This window comes from Nanorana parkeri, unplaced genomic scaffold (genome assembly GCF_000935625.1).
Source record: "Nanorana parkeri isolate BGI_ZX_2015 unplaced genomic scaffold, ASM93562v1 scaffold244, whole genome shotgun sequence".
Lineage (NCBI taxonomy): Eukaryota > Metazoa > Chordata > Amphibia > Anura > Dicroglossidae > Nanorana > Nanorana parkeri.
Window position 1 is genome coordinate 1,304,313 of NW_017306512.1, and position 18,003 is coordinate 1,322,315.

The 18,003-nt window shown below is 40.1% G+C and overlaps 1 protein-coding gene across 1 annotated transcript in view; it reads left to right on the forward strand.

Moving 5' to 3' along the window:
- The window catches only part of LOC108787153 (cytochrome b5 reductase 4), a 78,712-nt gene that overhangs the window by 26,474 nt on the left and 34,235 nt on the right, over positions 1-18,003 (forward strand). The window contains exons 6-7 of the mRNA XM_018556626.1: positions 7,068-7,125; positions 9,873-9,966. Coding sequence (XP_018412128.1) covers positions 7,068-7,125; positions 9,873-9,966 — 152 coding nt within the window. The remainder of the gene's footprint in view (positions 1-7,067; positions 7,126-9,872; positions 9,967-18,003) is intronic.

Below are 18,003 nucleotides of genomic sequence, written 5' to 3' on the forward strand. Positions count from 1 at the left end.
CAGAATTATATTTTACATTCCCAAATCCATGAGTATCAAAGGTCTATAGCCCCTATGGTTTGATTATTCTTCGCATATTTTTTTCTTGCTGCATAAAAAAAGAAAATCAATTGCTTTTATAATCTAGCTCATACTAATTGTCTTGTGTAGTATAATTTAATAAATGGAAGTGAAATTGCACAGTCACTTTAAATCAAGGCATGTATTCTCTCTCTCTACAGTGCCCAGCTAACAATTACATTCACTGTTTGAGTACTGTAATAGACTGCTCTACAATATGTCCGCAGCCTCACTAACAGCAGAGAGCATTAGTAAACTCCCTGTAGCATATTTGTAATAATGACTTAATGAGGCTTAATGAAAATTATTTGGCAGTGTAATATACATTTTACTGATGTGGTTTCTCATCAGGTAGTAATCATATAAACAGGACCTACAACCATAAACAAGTAAAGCTTGGTTTTGAGTACTCTGTACTTAAATGTTTTCATGTAAACAGTTACAATTTTTTTTTATTATTAATTAACATCCATGTAAATAAAGTATAAAAGTGCAGCTGATTAGCAGTAAGTGTTTACAGACGTAGCTTATTAATTATGGATTCTTTGTATACAAGTTAGTGCATACCTGAAGCTCGGCTAAAAAAAAAGAACGAGCCACAAACAGACATAACAAGGTGCCTTATGTATTTGTACAAAGCAACATATATTAACCCCTTCCTGAAACTGCATGTTTATGTATGGACAAATGAGTTGTGCTTTCAAGCAGTAAAGAGGTATTTTATAACCTTTACTGAAATAAACATCAGCTTTTCATATACAGTATTAGGTCTATCTTTTGAAGACAGCTGTAGTCGTGGTGAAAAGTATTAAAGTATTATTAAAGCCTCACGTGTTTTTGCATTTATCTACTGCTAGCAAGCAGTAGATATATGCAAAAACTTTAAAAAAACTAAAACTTTTCAAACAGGTTTAAACTTTCCTGTGTCTTCGCCGTGCGCTCCCGTCCCAACATCTGAAGAGTCTCGGGTGGCCGCAAAGGATCTTGGGGCGGGCGCTTTCACAGTTCAAACTGCGCACCCGCACAGACTCCGTGGGACATCAGAGGAGTCAGCGCTGGATCAGAGACCCGCACCAGTGCTGGAGGGACTCTTGAAAACTACACTAAAGAAGAAGATGATCTTTTAATGCCACTTTAAGAGTGTTGGTTTTCATCCCATTGTTCACTGCCTGTGAAAAGTAATCAGCAGTTAGGAACTAAAACACTTGCTGGTGGCACTGTGGTCCCCAGAGGGTGGGTGAGTTAATTGCCACTGTGCCTCCCAGCAGTTGGCAGATCCCAGAAATTAGTTTCCACGTGCTGCTGGAAGGATATTTCGCTTGACCTTAGGAGTTTCACAGTGCCTAAGTATTTTACCTGTTTTCTTGTTAATGCTGATCCACTGCTTTTACCCTTAGAATCTGCTACCTGTACCCATGGGCCTTCTACCTTATAGTCATTCCGGCAACTATTGCTGACCTGTCTTGCTCTCTTTCCTTGTATCTGCGCCTTTCCCCTAGTAAGTTAGTTTGTTTTCACATGTGTTCACTAGGATTTTTATAGGTTTCTGTATTTTTGCTAGCACTGCAGGATACCAGCATGTGTTGAAATTTAATGTATTTATGTAATAATACTTTTGGCATGAAACTCCATCATCCATCTCTTTTTCTTGTAATACAGAAAGCTGTATTGCTCTTCTGTACTTGGAGCGGTTATGTAGTGAAGATTATTAAAGCATTATGACCAGAATTAGTGCAGTCACAAAGGATTAACCACTTGCTGTCCAAAGCAATTTCTTACTATTTGCAAACGCATGATAAAATCTGAAATTTTGTCTAGAAAACAACTTTAAACCTCCAAACAAGGATATATTTTCTGAAAGCAGAGGCCCTGTAGAATAAAAAAAATGCTAGTTGCAATGTGTTTTGTCGCACGGTATTTATGCAAATGTTTATCAAACCAGTATTTTTAGGATAAAATACACCAAAATAAAATTTCATGCAAAATATAAAAGATGGGGTCACATCGGGTACATAGATACCAAACATGTCAAGCATCAAAATTGCGTTCCCCGTGAAGCCGCAAAAAACTTCAATACCCAAAATGTCCCACAGTGGACACATTAAAAGCTTTTATAGCTCATCAGTTTAGTGCTAACAGTGATTAATGGCTCTATAATTATTGCTCTTATTCTGATGTTCGCAGCAATATGTAACGTGTAGCGCAATTTCCGGTTTTGCGAGTAGTCGCACCAACGCATGTTTGCGTATGTATGTACGTGCACGTGGGGGGCGGAGGACTTTAAAATATAATTTGTTTTGCATTTTTTTAATATATTACTTTATTATTATAAATATTTTAAACACTTTTTTTTTACACAAAATGTATTGCTAACAAGCCCCCTATGTAATAGCAGATAGGGTGTGACAGGTCCTCTTTATGGAGTCATCAGAGGTCATTCAGACCCCTAATGTCGTCTAGGGACCCCAAAGAAGCTGAGGAAGCAGAGATCTGCTTCCCCAGAGCCGGAGAATGTAAACAGTGACACCGGAAGTGATGTAATACAAATCACCTCCGGGTCCAATGATCGGAGAAGAGATTAGCAGCTAGAAGCCTGCACGGAGGACAGCCTGGGGAAGCCAGCAGAAGGGAGTGGGCGCAGCACATTTCACGGATCGGTATAAACGATGGATCGCTTGTACATTAACAACTAGATATGTGCGATTCAGATCGTTCCGAAATTCGATTTGGATGAATTTTCGGAGATTCGGATACATCCGAATTCCGAATTAAAGCTAAGACGAATGCAAACGAATCCGAAATTCCCGATTTCCCGAAATTCGTTATTAAACGAATTTCGTTGCAGGAAAACGACATTAGGAAAAAATAAATTACAACAGTTACCTTCTCCAACAGTTCTATGGTTAAAGTACAGAAGCAATAGCGTAGAGGATAGGGGACAGGTTTGCCATTGTTAGGGTTGCAGGTTCTAGTCCCGGGTAAGGTAGTGGATAAAGATTTTTTTTTCTTTGCTTTTGAATTGGCATTCTCCTATTGACCTAAATGACTAAATGTAATTTCTCATTTTGCTATTGGACAAATTCTGTTGCAGCAAAATTATTATTTTTTTTTTTTTTTACAGACTGCAGAAAATGAAAAAAAAAGTGTGAGGTTTCCCCCCAATTCATACCAGACCCTTTAGGTCTCGTAGGAATGTTAGGAGGGACCCCCCTTATAACACACACACAAAAAAAAGGTGAAAAAAAACGTGGGGTCAGCCCATTTTACATACTCAGCTGTCAAATGCTACATATTGCATCCATATATATATCAAATGCTTCTTGGGTTAAAGTACAGAGGCTATAGAGTAGTGGTTAAAGCACAGGCTTGCCATTGATAAGGTCCCAGGTTCAAGTCCAGGCCACGGTGTGTAAAGTTTTTTTTTTTTTTCTTTGCTTTTTAATTGGCATTCTCCTAACGTTCCTACCAGACCCTTAAGGTCTGGTAGGAATTTTAAAGGGGACCCCAGCCCCAAAAAACGGGGGGGGGGAAACGTGGGATCCCCCCTACAGTCCTACCAGACCCTTAAGGTCTGGTAGGAATTTTAAAGGGGACCCCAGCCCCAAAAAACGGGGGGGGGGAAACGTGGGATCCCCCCTACAGTCCTACCAGACCCTTAAGGTCTGGTAGGAATTTTAAAGGGGACCCCAGCCCCAAAAAATGGGGGGGGGGAAACGTGGGATCCCCCCTACAGTCCTACCAGACCCTGGATCCGAGCACAGGCCCGGCAGGGCAGGAAAGAGGGGGGGGGCGATCGAGCGCCCCCCCTCCCTGCGCCTTACCAGGCCACGTGCCCTCGGCATTGGGAGGGTTAAATCAAATAGTTAGTAAAAAGTCCAGACTTTTGACAAAATCCTTTAAGTAAAAAAAAAACAAACAGTCAATTTTTGACTATTCCTTTAATAAAAAACATTTTAAAAAATGGCTCCATCGATGTAATCCAGAGTCAGGATGCAGGACCCCCGCCGACCCGCAGAAATAAAAAAAGTCCTGCCGCAGACGACCACCCGAATCTGACGAAAACTAACCGCAAAAAAATGACATTCAGTTTGAAAGTCAACAGATGTAAAGTGTAAAGTTTTTTTTTTTTTTCATAAAACGAATTTCGGCAGCACTACCGCTAACGAATTTCGTCCGAAACTAATTTAATTTCGGACCCGAAAAACGAAACTAAACAAATTTTTTTTTTTCAAAACGAAACTAAACAAATTTTTTGCTGGTGCACATGTCTATTAACAACCATTGTTGGCTGTTTAAAATGACACTAAGAACAAGGATGTAGCAGCAGCCGTGTTTTTGAAATAACCACTTCTGTGGGTTGCCGTATATTTATGTATTGCGGTCCGGAAGTGGTCAAAATATTTCTCCTCATGAAGGAATTAAAAATTTGTATATATTTTAATCACATTTGTCAAAAAATAATTTGTATGTATAGGTAAAATATGTTTGGGGGATTTTTGTTTTGGATAGAGTGGAGAAGGGTTAAAGTAGTATAAAACTCTCAAACTTTCTTCAATTATGAATTCAGATCAAACACATATACTGTACATTGCCCAGCAAGTATACATGTTTGACCAAGCACTTACATTGAGCATATTTCTGAACAGCTGGTTCCAACTAGAGATGGGAAGGGCTGGAAAAAAACTGAAAAATTGGGGGGGGACATGTTTTTTTCCCATTTTTTCCCCCAGCTGTTTTTGGGGTTTTTTCCTGAAAAATTGAAATAAATAAAAAAAGAGTGTGGAATATGTTCTTTTACAATGATAAATAATATATCTTTGACATGGTATTCAAACTATATAACATGAAGACCTTAATGAAATACTTAAAGTCCTAAAATTATTGCACATTCACTCACCTGAAAACAAGCAAATCCTGAAATACAATTCAAGTAACACTCTACTTCTCAAACTCAAAAAGAAATATGCATTTCTGCCACTAGGGGCACTGCAGAGGAAAGGCTCCAGTTTAGTTAGCTTGTGGGCTCTATCTTGTACTTCCTACAGTTGGGTGATTGTTGGTATGATAGTAGAGGATAGTTTCTGTCCTCTCAGGCCTTAATTGACAGGTAAGAGGGTACATTTGTCTGACACATGAGTTTATCTTTATAACCTTAAAATGATTCCTAATAATATTCTACACAATCACAGTATGATGTTTACCTATAGTCCTCCCCTCAGTAAAATGGTGAGACCAACATCTAGAGTTTGGAAAAATTTCCACAGTGCAACCTCTGCTGAGAGCAAAGCTGCAATTTGCAAATAAGAAATACATTTTTTAAAAGCAAGTTTAGTTTATTTACTGAATAAGCTGTACTTTTATTTCAAGCATAATACTTTTATGTACACAGCATTTCACATTCCTAGTGTATTAAAATGATTTTCAATTTGTAAAAATACTCCACACTGATTTTTTTTTATTATTGTTCCGAAAATTTCTATTTTTTTCGGAAAAAAACATGGAATTTTTTTTTTCTTGGCTTGAAAATGTGCGTAAAGTTTGCATCTCTAGTTCCAATTCTCAAGAACAAAATCTCCAACAACTGTTTATCTGCTAGCTTGTAGAAGGGTTGAGGGAGGAGAAGGAGCCAGGGGGAGGGGTGTAGGTTGATTTGCCGTGTCTGTATGTTTGTAGAGGTGCACACAGCTTACTAGCACACACCAGTGTGGTTCCATAGAACTGCTTGGGAAAGGAAGCACCCTAAAACAGAATGCTTGGACCAGTGCTAAGGAGACCAGCAACATACACTGTAAGTGATTTAGGCCCCGTTCACACCAAGGCGACATAGTTTTGTGCTTCTGTACGTGCAGGTTGAGCGTGCGTTTTTTTGCACGTTTATGTGTGCGGGGCACATTTTTACGTGCGCACGTGAAAACGCGTGTTTTGACTGGCAGCTCAAGAAACATTGCGGTCAATGGACGAACACTCGTAAAATGTGCAACATATTTCTGCCGCATATTTCCTGGCATTTCCGTTGAAGTCTATGAGGAAAAACGAGCTTGAATCTGCCAAAAAACGTTCCGTACTTTTTTCTTCATTTGTTGTTTTGCTGATTAGGTGTACCTCCACAGATCCTGCGGAGCCCACCATAGACCCCACCACAGATCCTGCAGAGCCCATCTGAGACTTTCAGGTAGGCTGTGCAGAATCTAGGCTGGGCTCTGCAGGGTAGCTTTTAACAGCAGTGTGATCCACTTACCTACATCTCCCGCCCGCTGCTGCACCTGGCCTCCTTCACCGCCGGACCACTGGTGCTGCGTGCACCCAGCCTCCTCAGCCACCTGACTGGCACTTCCAGGTCCTGGCCCTCGTCTGTGCCTGACTGGTGCTTCGGGACCAGCTTCCTCTGTCGCCTGATGGGGATCCGGACCTGCCCTCTCCTGCTGCTCCTCCTCGCCTCCGCCTCCTTGTTCTGCTAGATTAGGCAGCCGAGGCTGCCGAATTCTGTGCAGCCCGGCTTGCATTACTGTTTTGGGGGAGGCCGGAAAGTGCCGCCTAAGGCAAAGGTCTTGTTTGCCTCACGGCAAATACTCCCCTAGCTTAGTGTACCAAGTCTTTAGTGTAACAGGTTTTATGTTTTGTACTCCAGGTAGAAATCTAGCTAAACACCAATCCTTATTACAAATGTGACCTCTCCTTTTACTATAGGCTTTTATTAGCTTGTTCATTGTACAAAAATAAGCATCATCATCTCTGTCTATTTACTGCCATTTTAGTGTTTAGTCAGCTCATAGTAAGATAAGGAAGCCAGCTAGATGACAATAAGGATGAGGGTGATTCTACTAATAAACTGAATTGCCTTGAAATTAACTAGTCAGGCAGTTTGAATCTATGAAAAATAAAACTTCACCTGGGTGGATAAACATGTTAAATCTTGCCCTGAACAGTAAACAATTTGTCAATGCTTCTCCTTAACAACTTCTTTGTCATGTGATTACTTTTTGTATTTATTTCTTTGGCCAATGCAGATACGAATGGTTCCAGACAGACGCTAATGTAACCGTAGTCATATACACCAAGCAAAAGGTATGATTTGTCTAAATTTGTCAAGGATATGTGTGAATTATGCTGTTTAATTTTATTCAGTCATTTATGGGTTAGTGATTTATATAAATTAAGGCTTGCCGAGCTGGAAGATGAATAAGTGATAAAGGGAACAATTAGATATAGTCACGTGCATGCTGTGTTGCCTGTAACATCAATTTAAAAATTCAGCCAAGCGCTGTATTGCAAAATTGGAAATCTTGTCACATAGACGCACACATACTAGTTCATAAAATCAAGGACTTATCTGAATTTTCAAACATAACCAATGTTTTACATTGCTATATGTTCATTGGATTTATTAAACAGTCAAGGAAATTAATGTAAGAAGTATGTGAACGTAAAGCCTATTTCCACCTTTGCGGAGGTACAGTATTTTTAATAAAACATATGCCAGCAATATACACTGAGTGTAAATGAAGCAGGCATGTTAACACAGAAACTTACTTTTTTGTTAGCTGTCCTCTTCATCTCCTCACGGCTCCTTTTTGAAATGGCTGCCTCTGTGCTCTACATGTAGTCTGTGTAAATTGCTGGCTGCTGTGCACAGTGGGAAAAACCCACTGTAGGGCATGGAAAACGACATTTCCCACAATGCTGTGCTTCCCTCGTGCACAAGTTTTTCTGTGGAAACTGAGCCCACCACCTGAGCTCTCTCTTCCCCCCATATTTCATTAATATTCATAGTGGCAACGCCCCACAAAACAGTGCAGAGTGACCCGGAGAGGAAGAGCTGGTGTGCCGTGATCTTGTTAGAATGACTCACAGGGAAGGGATCAGCTGTTTTACAATCCAACCTTGGTGTCGGACTAAGATTCTCTGGACAAATGGCATAAAATTTTAATTTTTTGGTAAACAGTGGTAACGCTGGAGAGAATGCACCATTACATACCAACACCAAATCACAGCTGTGAAGCAAGACGGATTAATTATGATGGTGTGGGTGTGCTTTTTTCCCCTCAAGACCTGATTGACTTGTAATTGTTGAAGGACCAATGAGCTCCTAATCTGCAGCTAAATGGCACACATTTGTTTGTAATATAAATCTTTAATTGGGCCATGCAACATGAAAATGATTTCAAACTCTGGAGCAAATCAACAACAAAGTTACAGAAGAAGATAGCATTCTGTATTTTAGAATGGCTGCAGGTCCTGACCAAATTCCTGGTGAAGTGTGGTGGCATGTCACTCAAGCAAGACCTCCCCAAAATCTGCATGAATATAAAAACGGGTCAGGTCCGGTTTTAGGTGCACTAAGGTGCATTAGCAGCCCATCTAAAATGAATGGGCTGCCGTAACCTAGCGCACATTAACATGTGATATAACACTAGTTAACATGCGTGTGATAATGCTCCACAGTGTGCTGCAAAAGTGTAGAGGTGGTCTTAGATGAAGATTATATTCCATTCTACGAGCTCGCAGTATTCCAAAAAAATCCTAAGACATTGCATACATGTTAATGTAAACTCTATTATCGTTATTCACTATTGTGTATTTTCTGCAGTTTTTTTACATTATATCTGGTCTCATATTTTTGTTAATTCTGGTGATTTATGGATGGATGATGAGGCATGGCATGCAGGGGATAGTGACAAGAGGAAACCACTTTAAAAAAAAAAGAAATCTTGTCTATGGGTCGCCAAAAACACCTGGTTGTACTGACACTTCTGGAATACTTTTATGGGTGGCAGTGAATCAGAACTACACATTTTTTGTGAACATGGACCCTATTATTTGTATAACCATAGAATTTCATCCATCCTTGGATCTATCACGCTTGGAATGAGAATGTAAAACTATCAGTCAGGGAGGTAAACATAGAGTGTTCTTACAAGCATATAAATATACACTCACTGGCCACTTTATTTGGTACACCTTGCTGGTACTGGGTTGGACCCCTTTTGTCTTCAGAACTGCTTCAATTCTTTGTGGCATTGATTCAACAAGGTGATGGAAACATTCCTTAGAGAGTCTGGTCCATACTGACATGATAGCATCACACAGTTGCTGCAGATTTGACGGCTGCACATCCATGATGCGAAGCTCCACCAGCCTGAACCGTTGATACAAGGCAGGATGGACCCATGTTTTCATGTTGTTTACATCAAATTCTGACCCGACCAGCCGAATGTCATAACAGAAATCGAGACTCATCAGGCCAGGCAACGTTTTTCCAATCTTCTATTTTACAATTTTGATGAGCCCTTGCAAACTGTAGCCTCAGTTTCCTGTTCTTAGCAAAATAACATTGCTTAACAGGTTTAAATCTGGATTTTTTTTTTAAATAGCTCTTTTGCTGTCAGTCCCTCGTGGCATGATGACACAGTGATAAGTGTGGACTAATTAACTTGACAAAGGACAACAATTATTCTGCCTGGGAGATGAGTTATCTCACTTGTCAGCAACCTTGCCAGCTTTGGAAATTGATGTAAAATTGACAATAGGATATATTTTGTCAATAAGGCGTGACAATGCTCATTCACTGTACTTTATGGAGGAGCAGCATTGTCACCCTAGGCCGCTTGCTCCTGATTTGGACTAGAGAAAACCAACAGGTTTTTTTTTCTTCTTCACAATATATTGTATATAATGTATTTTCAGTGGTATATTTAACAGACCAAAAGAGAGCTCATTATTAGGGTTTGCATACACTTTAAAACAGTATCTGTAATGTGGTTAAGATGTGTTAGCTTCATGTTTTAATAATTTTTACTTTCTTCCATAAATAGAATATAAAATTGAATCTCTTCACTGTTGACTATCAAGAGGACATCCTCAGAGTGGAAATAACTATCAAAGATTATTCCTATCTTCTGTTAATTGGTATGTTGTTGATTATTATTTCAGTGTATTATTACCTTTTTTTTAAATTATTAAATTAAAAAAAACCCTTAGGGCAGGGGTGGGCAACTCCCGCCCTCCAGCTGTGCTTTAACCATAAATCCCAACATCCCTCTGGGACTCATGCCTGTAACTGTCAGTCTTGCAATGCCTCATGGAATTTGCAGTTGCACAACAGCCAGAGGGCCGGAGTTGCCCACCCCTGCTTCAGAAGGACCACTAAAAGAGAAAAAAAAATGAAAACAAAATAAAAGCGGCTCAACACTCAAAATGAAGGGGCATTGGGGAAAGGGATTCCTGGTTTCCAAAACCCCCTCCCTTCCAGATGACTCTGTGGAAATTTTATAATTGAAGCACTCGTAGACAAGTTGATACTACTCTCTAATAGTACAGATTTCCTGATGGAAGCATTTACCTGATGTAAGCATAGTGCAGTTCAGAGCAAAGTCCCTACTGTTTTCTTGCAGTGATTCCAGAGGAAAGAAGCTTTCCTCCTGAACCTGTCAAGGTCAGCCAAAGTAATCCCTTCACAATAGTGTCTTATGGACTTTGCAGCTGTGCAAGGGTTGTGAAGTAACTGAGGTCTGATCAAACCCTGACACATTTCCCATTACGCTGTCTGTTTCTAAGCGCTAAATACCAGGCAGCCAGTATGGAAAATCTTTATCTCTGCAAAAGCTGACAATCTGATTACTGCCTTTCTTTTACTGTGTGACAAGCAATTTTGCCGGAGCCAGACATGACTTTAGATGTCTGTAACCTATTGCCAGAAATGTATTGTTTCAGAGAGAACATGACAGTTGAATAAAGGGTTTCTCTAATGCTAATAGTACCTTGAGAAAACCGCTGCTTGTTCACTACTTGTAAAACGGTTGTCTCAGCACGGCTATTTCTTTTGTATATTTACTGGCCCTTGTAGCTCCACAACAACTGGTGGCACCATAGGAACATGGAAGTTGCCATAATTGATCTGTGAGTTATCTGGGGCTATTCATTTATTCATGAGCAAATCAGCTGCCTAACACCTAATAGCCATTTGCTTGTGTGCAGGTGAGAGTCTTAATAGGCAGTGAAGCTCCCAGCCAATATATTTCTACCTGGCAGGTGTTTTAGAATAGCAGACTCATTTTTCTTTTTATGAGCTGCATTTAAATCTTCAGAAGTTTATTGAACCTCATCTGGCCTAAACAGTTTCTAAAATGGCAACAGTGCTGACTTTGTCTTCAAATCAATCCCTGTGTCCCTGTGGATCCCCTTCACCCACTTGGATTTTATGTCCAGGCAGTACATAAGACCAGAACTTTGAGATTGAGCCGCATGCCATCATCCAGCTGTAAAATGCCAGATGACTCTACTAAGGTGTTGGCATAGCTCACGGCAGATTGACAGATTAGGATTGAGCACTGAGAGGGGTGCAGGGTGTAAACCTCATTTAGGCATAAATAGGCTGCATGAACATAAAAAAGAAACACCGGGCGCCTTTCCTGGTGCAAATAATCCTTTTATTTGTTTAGAAAGATTAAAAGTGATAAATGGTACTCGCAAAAGAGGTGGATAAAAAGCGTGTTGGACATAAATCTCAGGATACATGCAGATTCCTAGCAGTCAGAGAAAACAATCCAAATATGCTGCTAGACCAGCAGAAACAAGCTGACTCAGCTGAACGCGTTTTCGGGGAGTTTCCCCTTCCTCAGAGCGTATGAACAGTTTGGGTCTAGGAATTTTGGTGTCCACGGGCACCACAAGGTGCTGCACTTCAGCATAGCTAATACGGTAGAATTTTTCAGGCCAAGTTAGGTGCACTCTAAAGTAAGTAAACCCTAATAATGAACTTGTCTTATACACTAATGCCTTTTGGCCTGTTAAATATTCCATTCATAGTGTTTTGTTAAATTCATGAAGTGCAAAAAGAAAAAGAAAAAGAAAGCTTGCGAGCTGCCAACTTTGTGTGTTCTCTGCTTCTTGTGCTGACCTTTATCAATTAACATTGATCCAAGCTATCTGTGTTGACTATACAATGCCTCCCTCTATGTTATAGTGATGAGGAGGGGGTGTTCTGTAGTCCTGACCTAGAGTGGCAATGCAGCTCCTCCATAGTTGCAGTATGTTGATCGAGCATTGTTATCCTAGGACAGGAAGTATGATACTAGCATGGTCACCAGGTAATAATAAAAGAAAAAACGTATACAACCACCATGTGAGGACTGGTAAGATGCATTATAATATAATTTTGTTTTTGGGTTTAGATTAAAGCCTAATCCCTACCAAAATACCAAATGCAGTTTTGGACAAAATGTGGAACAGCTAGAACCACTGTCAGGCTTTTATTGCCGTCTGGGCAGACTTTCTCTCGCTTCGTTTTGCTGGGTGTCACCGATAACTTCTGCGTGGTTCTTAATGGCAGAAAGAGACAAAGTAGTTTTAGTCTGCCCCTTTTTTTTTTCTTGTATTTTGGATCTATGTTGGTCCCAAGCATGTTTAAAATCCTCTTACTGTTGACTGACTCACTACCTCTGCTAAAAATGTCTGTCCCAAGCATCAAATACACTTTTGGTAAAATAACACTTTATAGGTCAGTTGTTAAAGTGCAACTGAAGCCAAAACCTTTTATTACGGTCTGTGTTTTCATTACTGTCTGTCTCCATGAGACGGAAATTCACACCCTCTATTTGTCCTTGCGACTGTAAAAGTGAAAGAAAATCCCAAATGTACCCAACAGGTCATCAGGATCGGAATAGGTGGAAAATCCTCTAATGGAGACACTAGTTTTGATGACCGTGCTATCCACCAGGATTTTCCTCTCTTTGGAGGCATTTCCTCTCACTTTCAATTGTGGCTGTCGGACAGGAAGTGCAGGGAAATCTCCCCAATGGGACACAGATGGTAAATAAAAACTGAAAGGGATTATAACCCTCCCTTACTTTATCCAAAACTAAAAAAAAAAGGTTTGAGCTTCAGCTCTACTTTAACTTCCCTCCTGCTAGTTTGAGGCTGTGTTTTTCAAACACTAAACTATACTCTATAAATGTCTTTTTTTTTTTTTTTTTTAGGGCAGCGGTATAGCTGCAGTAAGGTTGTTGTTTTACTAATAGGCCTCTTAAAAAATAAGAATACATTTTAAATTAATCTCTGCATGGCTATACCCCCAAATATAGGTCTCAGAGCAGTGGCCAGCCAGGAGTCGGGACCATAGACTATGCCGGGGACCATAGACTATGCCGAACTCTGATACTTTTCCAAGTCACCATAAGCCCCCATCTTACTGCAGGCTTGCCAAGTAGACAGCTTCTCCTTTAGGGCTTGTGGAGAATAGACAGCATCTGTGCAGTATGGTGTGGCCTGTTGTATTATTAAGTAGGATGTGAGCTCTGCCTGCCTTCCCCTGCAGTTGCCAGACCACGTTGCCTGCTGATGAGGCCTGTACTTTAGGCTACAGATAGGAGAGCGTGGAGTGGGCTTTAAGTTTTTTATTTTATTTTATTACCAGGAGGCTGTCTTTACAGCAGATCTTTGTTTTGTTGTGTTTTCTTTAATCTCTCAATTCCTCGTCACCTCGTCTGTCACCCTGCCCTCTGCAAGGGTGCTGCCAGCAGCTAAGTGGCTGTTGTGGAGGCACCAATGCGTGCACGTTCCCAGCCATGCCTGCAGTAGCTGAGTGTGTCCATAGACACACACAGCCCTGTGGCAGGCCACCACCCCGCCTCTCCGCCTATCAGTTTGACTGACAGCAGAAGGAGCCTATGGCTCCTCTGCCCTCAGTATCCTCCCCGCAACCAGGACGTTCAGGCCAGAGGATCGCTTCGGGGACCGGCGGCGGTAACAATCAGTGTTGACAGGTAAGTGTGGGAACGGGGGGAGTCAAAAAGATACTGTGCGTTTTTTTTCCATTTTTTTGGGGGGGGGGATTCTTTATTTTCCAATTTTCATCAAATACACAAATAACAATAAACAAAAACTTGATAAATACAATGCTTACTATTCAGTATATTTATAAAACACAATAATAATAACAATAAATAATAATACATTAATAAAAACATAATTACACACAAATAGCGAAAGAAAAAGATAAAGAAAAAAAAAAAAAGGAAAACCCATGAATTAAATAAGAAACCAATGAGCCTCCTTATGATCATTAAATTAACTAGCCAATATCCCACAATATTTACCTAAGTAGGAGTCAAACAAAACAAAAAAAATACATTCCTACCCTTTCCCTATCACGTAGTAACATCTGCATGTTTCCCTTTTGCATATATATTGAATATTCTGGGGAGGATTGAAAATCAATCCATTGTAACCACATCTATTGAAAACACTCCTCCCTACCATGTAAAGATAAAGTCAGATCTTCCATTAACTTTATATTGTTTACTCTTGACAGCCACTGTGCTGGGGAATAGCACTCTTCCAGAGAGCCGATATACATCCCCTTGCGGCATTAAGAAGAGAATGTTTATACTTTTTCAAAGCTAAAGCATTTAAATGAAATGAAAAAGATAGGCCTCAGGTCCATCAAAATCTCAAGAGTCCCAAAATGATCGTATTAATGGAAATTCACAAAAAAGTATGCAGTAATGTACCTTCATGTTGCCCACACCTCCAACATCTGGCGGAGATATTTGGAAACATCGACTGTAGGCGAACCGTTGTCATATACCATCTTAGAAAGAACTTATAACCTGATTCTTGTGTTTTGTTTTTTTTTAAATAGTTTGATATAGTTGCATTGTGCACCAAGTATAGTCAAATTCAAGTATTGCGCAAGAGACAGAGTATGTCTAAGAGGAGTCTATGAAACACACAATTTTTTCGAAGGAAGTAAGTTCCTTCGAAGATAAGAGGCTCATTCAGTCAGTTGCCCTTCATTCAAGTAAGCCCCACAACTAGTTCACAGACGATCTTTTGAAAGAAACCGACCTTGATCAGCAAATTGAAAAGCCCTAAAAAGATTGGCCTCAATTATCCTAGTAAAAGCACAAACTGTAACACCTGGGACAAAGCCTGTAGATCCCAAATGGATCCGCCTTGATGAGGCTATTCTGATCCGGATGTTCGTGTACAGAGAGCGCTCTGTGAGGAATACATTAAAGGATCGTTTACCTTTTTATTTGCGGGCAAGTTTTAAATGTAGCGCATGTGAGTAGGACGTATTCGTTTTAAATAAACTTTGTGAAGATTTTACTGCACGATAAGCGTTTGTCTGTTGTTTTTCTGATATGGCGCTGTGAGCGGATGGTGAAAAAACAAGCTCATTGCAGAGTGGGGAGAAGTGCTGGAACAAGAGGATGAAAACTACTATGCCCTGGTGCAATATTGCATCATGTGTGATTCGACCATCTCATTGTAGAAGGTCAAATTGTTCCGGTGAGTGTGGATATAAAGCTTTATCTTTGCATGGGGAGAGTGACATTTTCAATTAAAATCCGTCGTGGATCACTTGGGATCTTGGCTTGAGATCTTACTAAGACACTATCGTTGTGTGGAGCACTGGATTCTTTTATCACATTTGTGGAAGATTATTGAACGCCTATTTGTATGAAATTTTAAGATTGGATACTTTTATATTTCTTTTGTCACTATTAAGGCACCTGCTAAAACATATATATTTATTGTATGTTATAACCTATTAGGTTTGAGTTATATACTTTTCAAGAATCATTTTAAGTGTTTACACTCTATTATATATTTAAATGATTTTGGATGCACTTTAGTAGAAATTGAAGCACTTTATTAGAAAGTAGGGATGCACTGATACTGCTACTAGTATTGGTATAGTATAGTATTGGTATAGGTGCCAATATCAAGTATTTTGAAGAGTACTCAAACGAGCCCAAATGCTCCGATACCGGACTTCTGGTCAGAGGGAGATCTCCCTCTGACTGGCAGTGCCAAGAGAGCATGGAGGCAGTTTCCTTTCCAATCAGGAAGTCAGCCGGTGGGTTATGACCCACCTCCCGGCTTCCTGATTGGCTAGGAAGCCAGCTTCACTTGTTGCTAGGCAGCCTGGCTTTCTAACCAATCAGGAAGCCCTTGTTGCTCAGGAAGCCATGCTGCCTAGCAACAATTGATGCCGGACTTGATGAGGAAGCCAGACGGCACCTCATCAAGCCGGGCAGCCTCAGCAAGTGAAACCGGTGTTCTTTCGATAGAACACCGGCTTCCCAGGCAATCAGGAAGTCGGGCGACGAGTCATGATCCCACGCCCGACCTTCCTGATAATCAGGGCACACGGCACCAGTATTGGTACTCAGTATCGGCAAGTACTGAAAAAAAATATCAGTACTCGTACTTGATACCAAAAAAACGGTATCCGTGCATCCCTATTAGAAAGTATTTATTGATTTGGCAATAAAGTTATTTGTAAACAAAAAGAAGTTTACAGAATTAAAGTCCCATATAAAAAAATAAATGTTAAAGTCCCCTGCCCCTACGTACACACACATACAAACGCAAACACGCTTCTGTTCGTGTACATGCAAAAAACTGATTGCGCCACATATCGCCACGAACATTGTGGTGAAAGCATTAATTCTAGGGCCATTAATCACTGTTAACACTAAATTCATGTGTGGTAAAAACTTTTAAAGCATTGCCTATGGTCCATTTTGGTTATTGTCGTTTTTGCGATTTCATGGGTGTACGCAAGTTTAAGGCTTGACAAGTTTGGTATCTATTTACCTGGCGAGACTACGTGTTTTTTGTTTTTCAGAAAAACGGGTATTGTATTCTGTTTCTGTGCACTATAAATTAATTTCAGTGTATTCTATTATAAAAATATTGGTTGATAAGCATTTGTGCAAATATCGTGCAACATAAATAATTGTAGATAGCATTTTTTTTTCTTCTACAGGGCCTCTGTGGTTAAATCTATTTTGTTATATTTATGCATTGCCAATAATATAGATATTTGCTATCTGTGTCTAAGATTTGCTATCTGCATTTCAAAATGACCTTCAGTAGTACGAAGACCATTAGGGCAATGGGTGGGAATGTTTGAATGGGTGAACAAAAGGGGTTAGTCAGAACAAAGGACGTTACATCAAGACAGGCAAAGAGATTGGCAGAATGATATTCTGTAGAAGAACTAGTATAAGGTAATCTACAAACATTTTATAGTGTGCACACCATAACAGTTAATCTGTAAACAACATCTCTTTGTGTGGGATAGAACAATACACTACGATTCAGAATAGACAGAAATAAACCTCACAGGCAAAAATAAAGTACAAGCACTAAAGAAGTAGAATCATGTATTCTTCTTAGTGCTCAGATTGGCAAGTATCAACAGTGCAATGAATGCAAAACAGCATAAGTGACAGAAAATACAGAGAAAATCACTGAAGGTAGGCATAAACTTTTATAGATCTGCAGATGAATAAATGTGGCCCCAGGATAAATACACAAAGAAAAGTACAGATATACCAAGTGTCAATAGTGCAGTACAGGCAAATAGACAATAGAAGACAGAAATAAGTGACACCCACTTTAAAGACCTCTTAATTTATTTGCTAAAAACCTCTTTCTCAAGCCCAGTGATGAAGTGGTATCGTGTTTCCCCGAAAACAAGACACTGTCTTATATTTTTGGGGGCTCAAAAAAACACACTAGGTCTTATTTGCGGGCTAGGTCTTATTTCTTTTTTTTTTTTTTTTAATGTACAACAATCCACAATTATTCAGGTAGAAAAGTCTACATGTATTCATGTACAAAAATATGGTGATCAGGGCAATCGGGTGCCGTACCTTTCCAAGAGCAATTTGCTAACCAATTGCTGGCCAGAATGAGCGAAGCGCGCTTTCACTATCGATTCCTCACAGGCAGAGTGCATTTGGTATCACTCTGCCTGTGACAGGAGCCGGAGCTATAGAGGAGGCATCAGCTTATGCGGCTCTGCTCCCTCCGTTGCCGCCTCGCTTCCTCTAGCGCTGGCTTCGTTGGCACCGCTGATTCTCTCCTGCCTCTCCCACGGCTCTTCAAGTTCCCCCTTATGCCACCACCGGCCCTAGTAATGGTCAC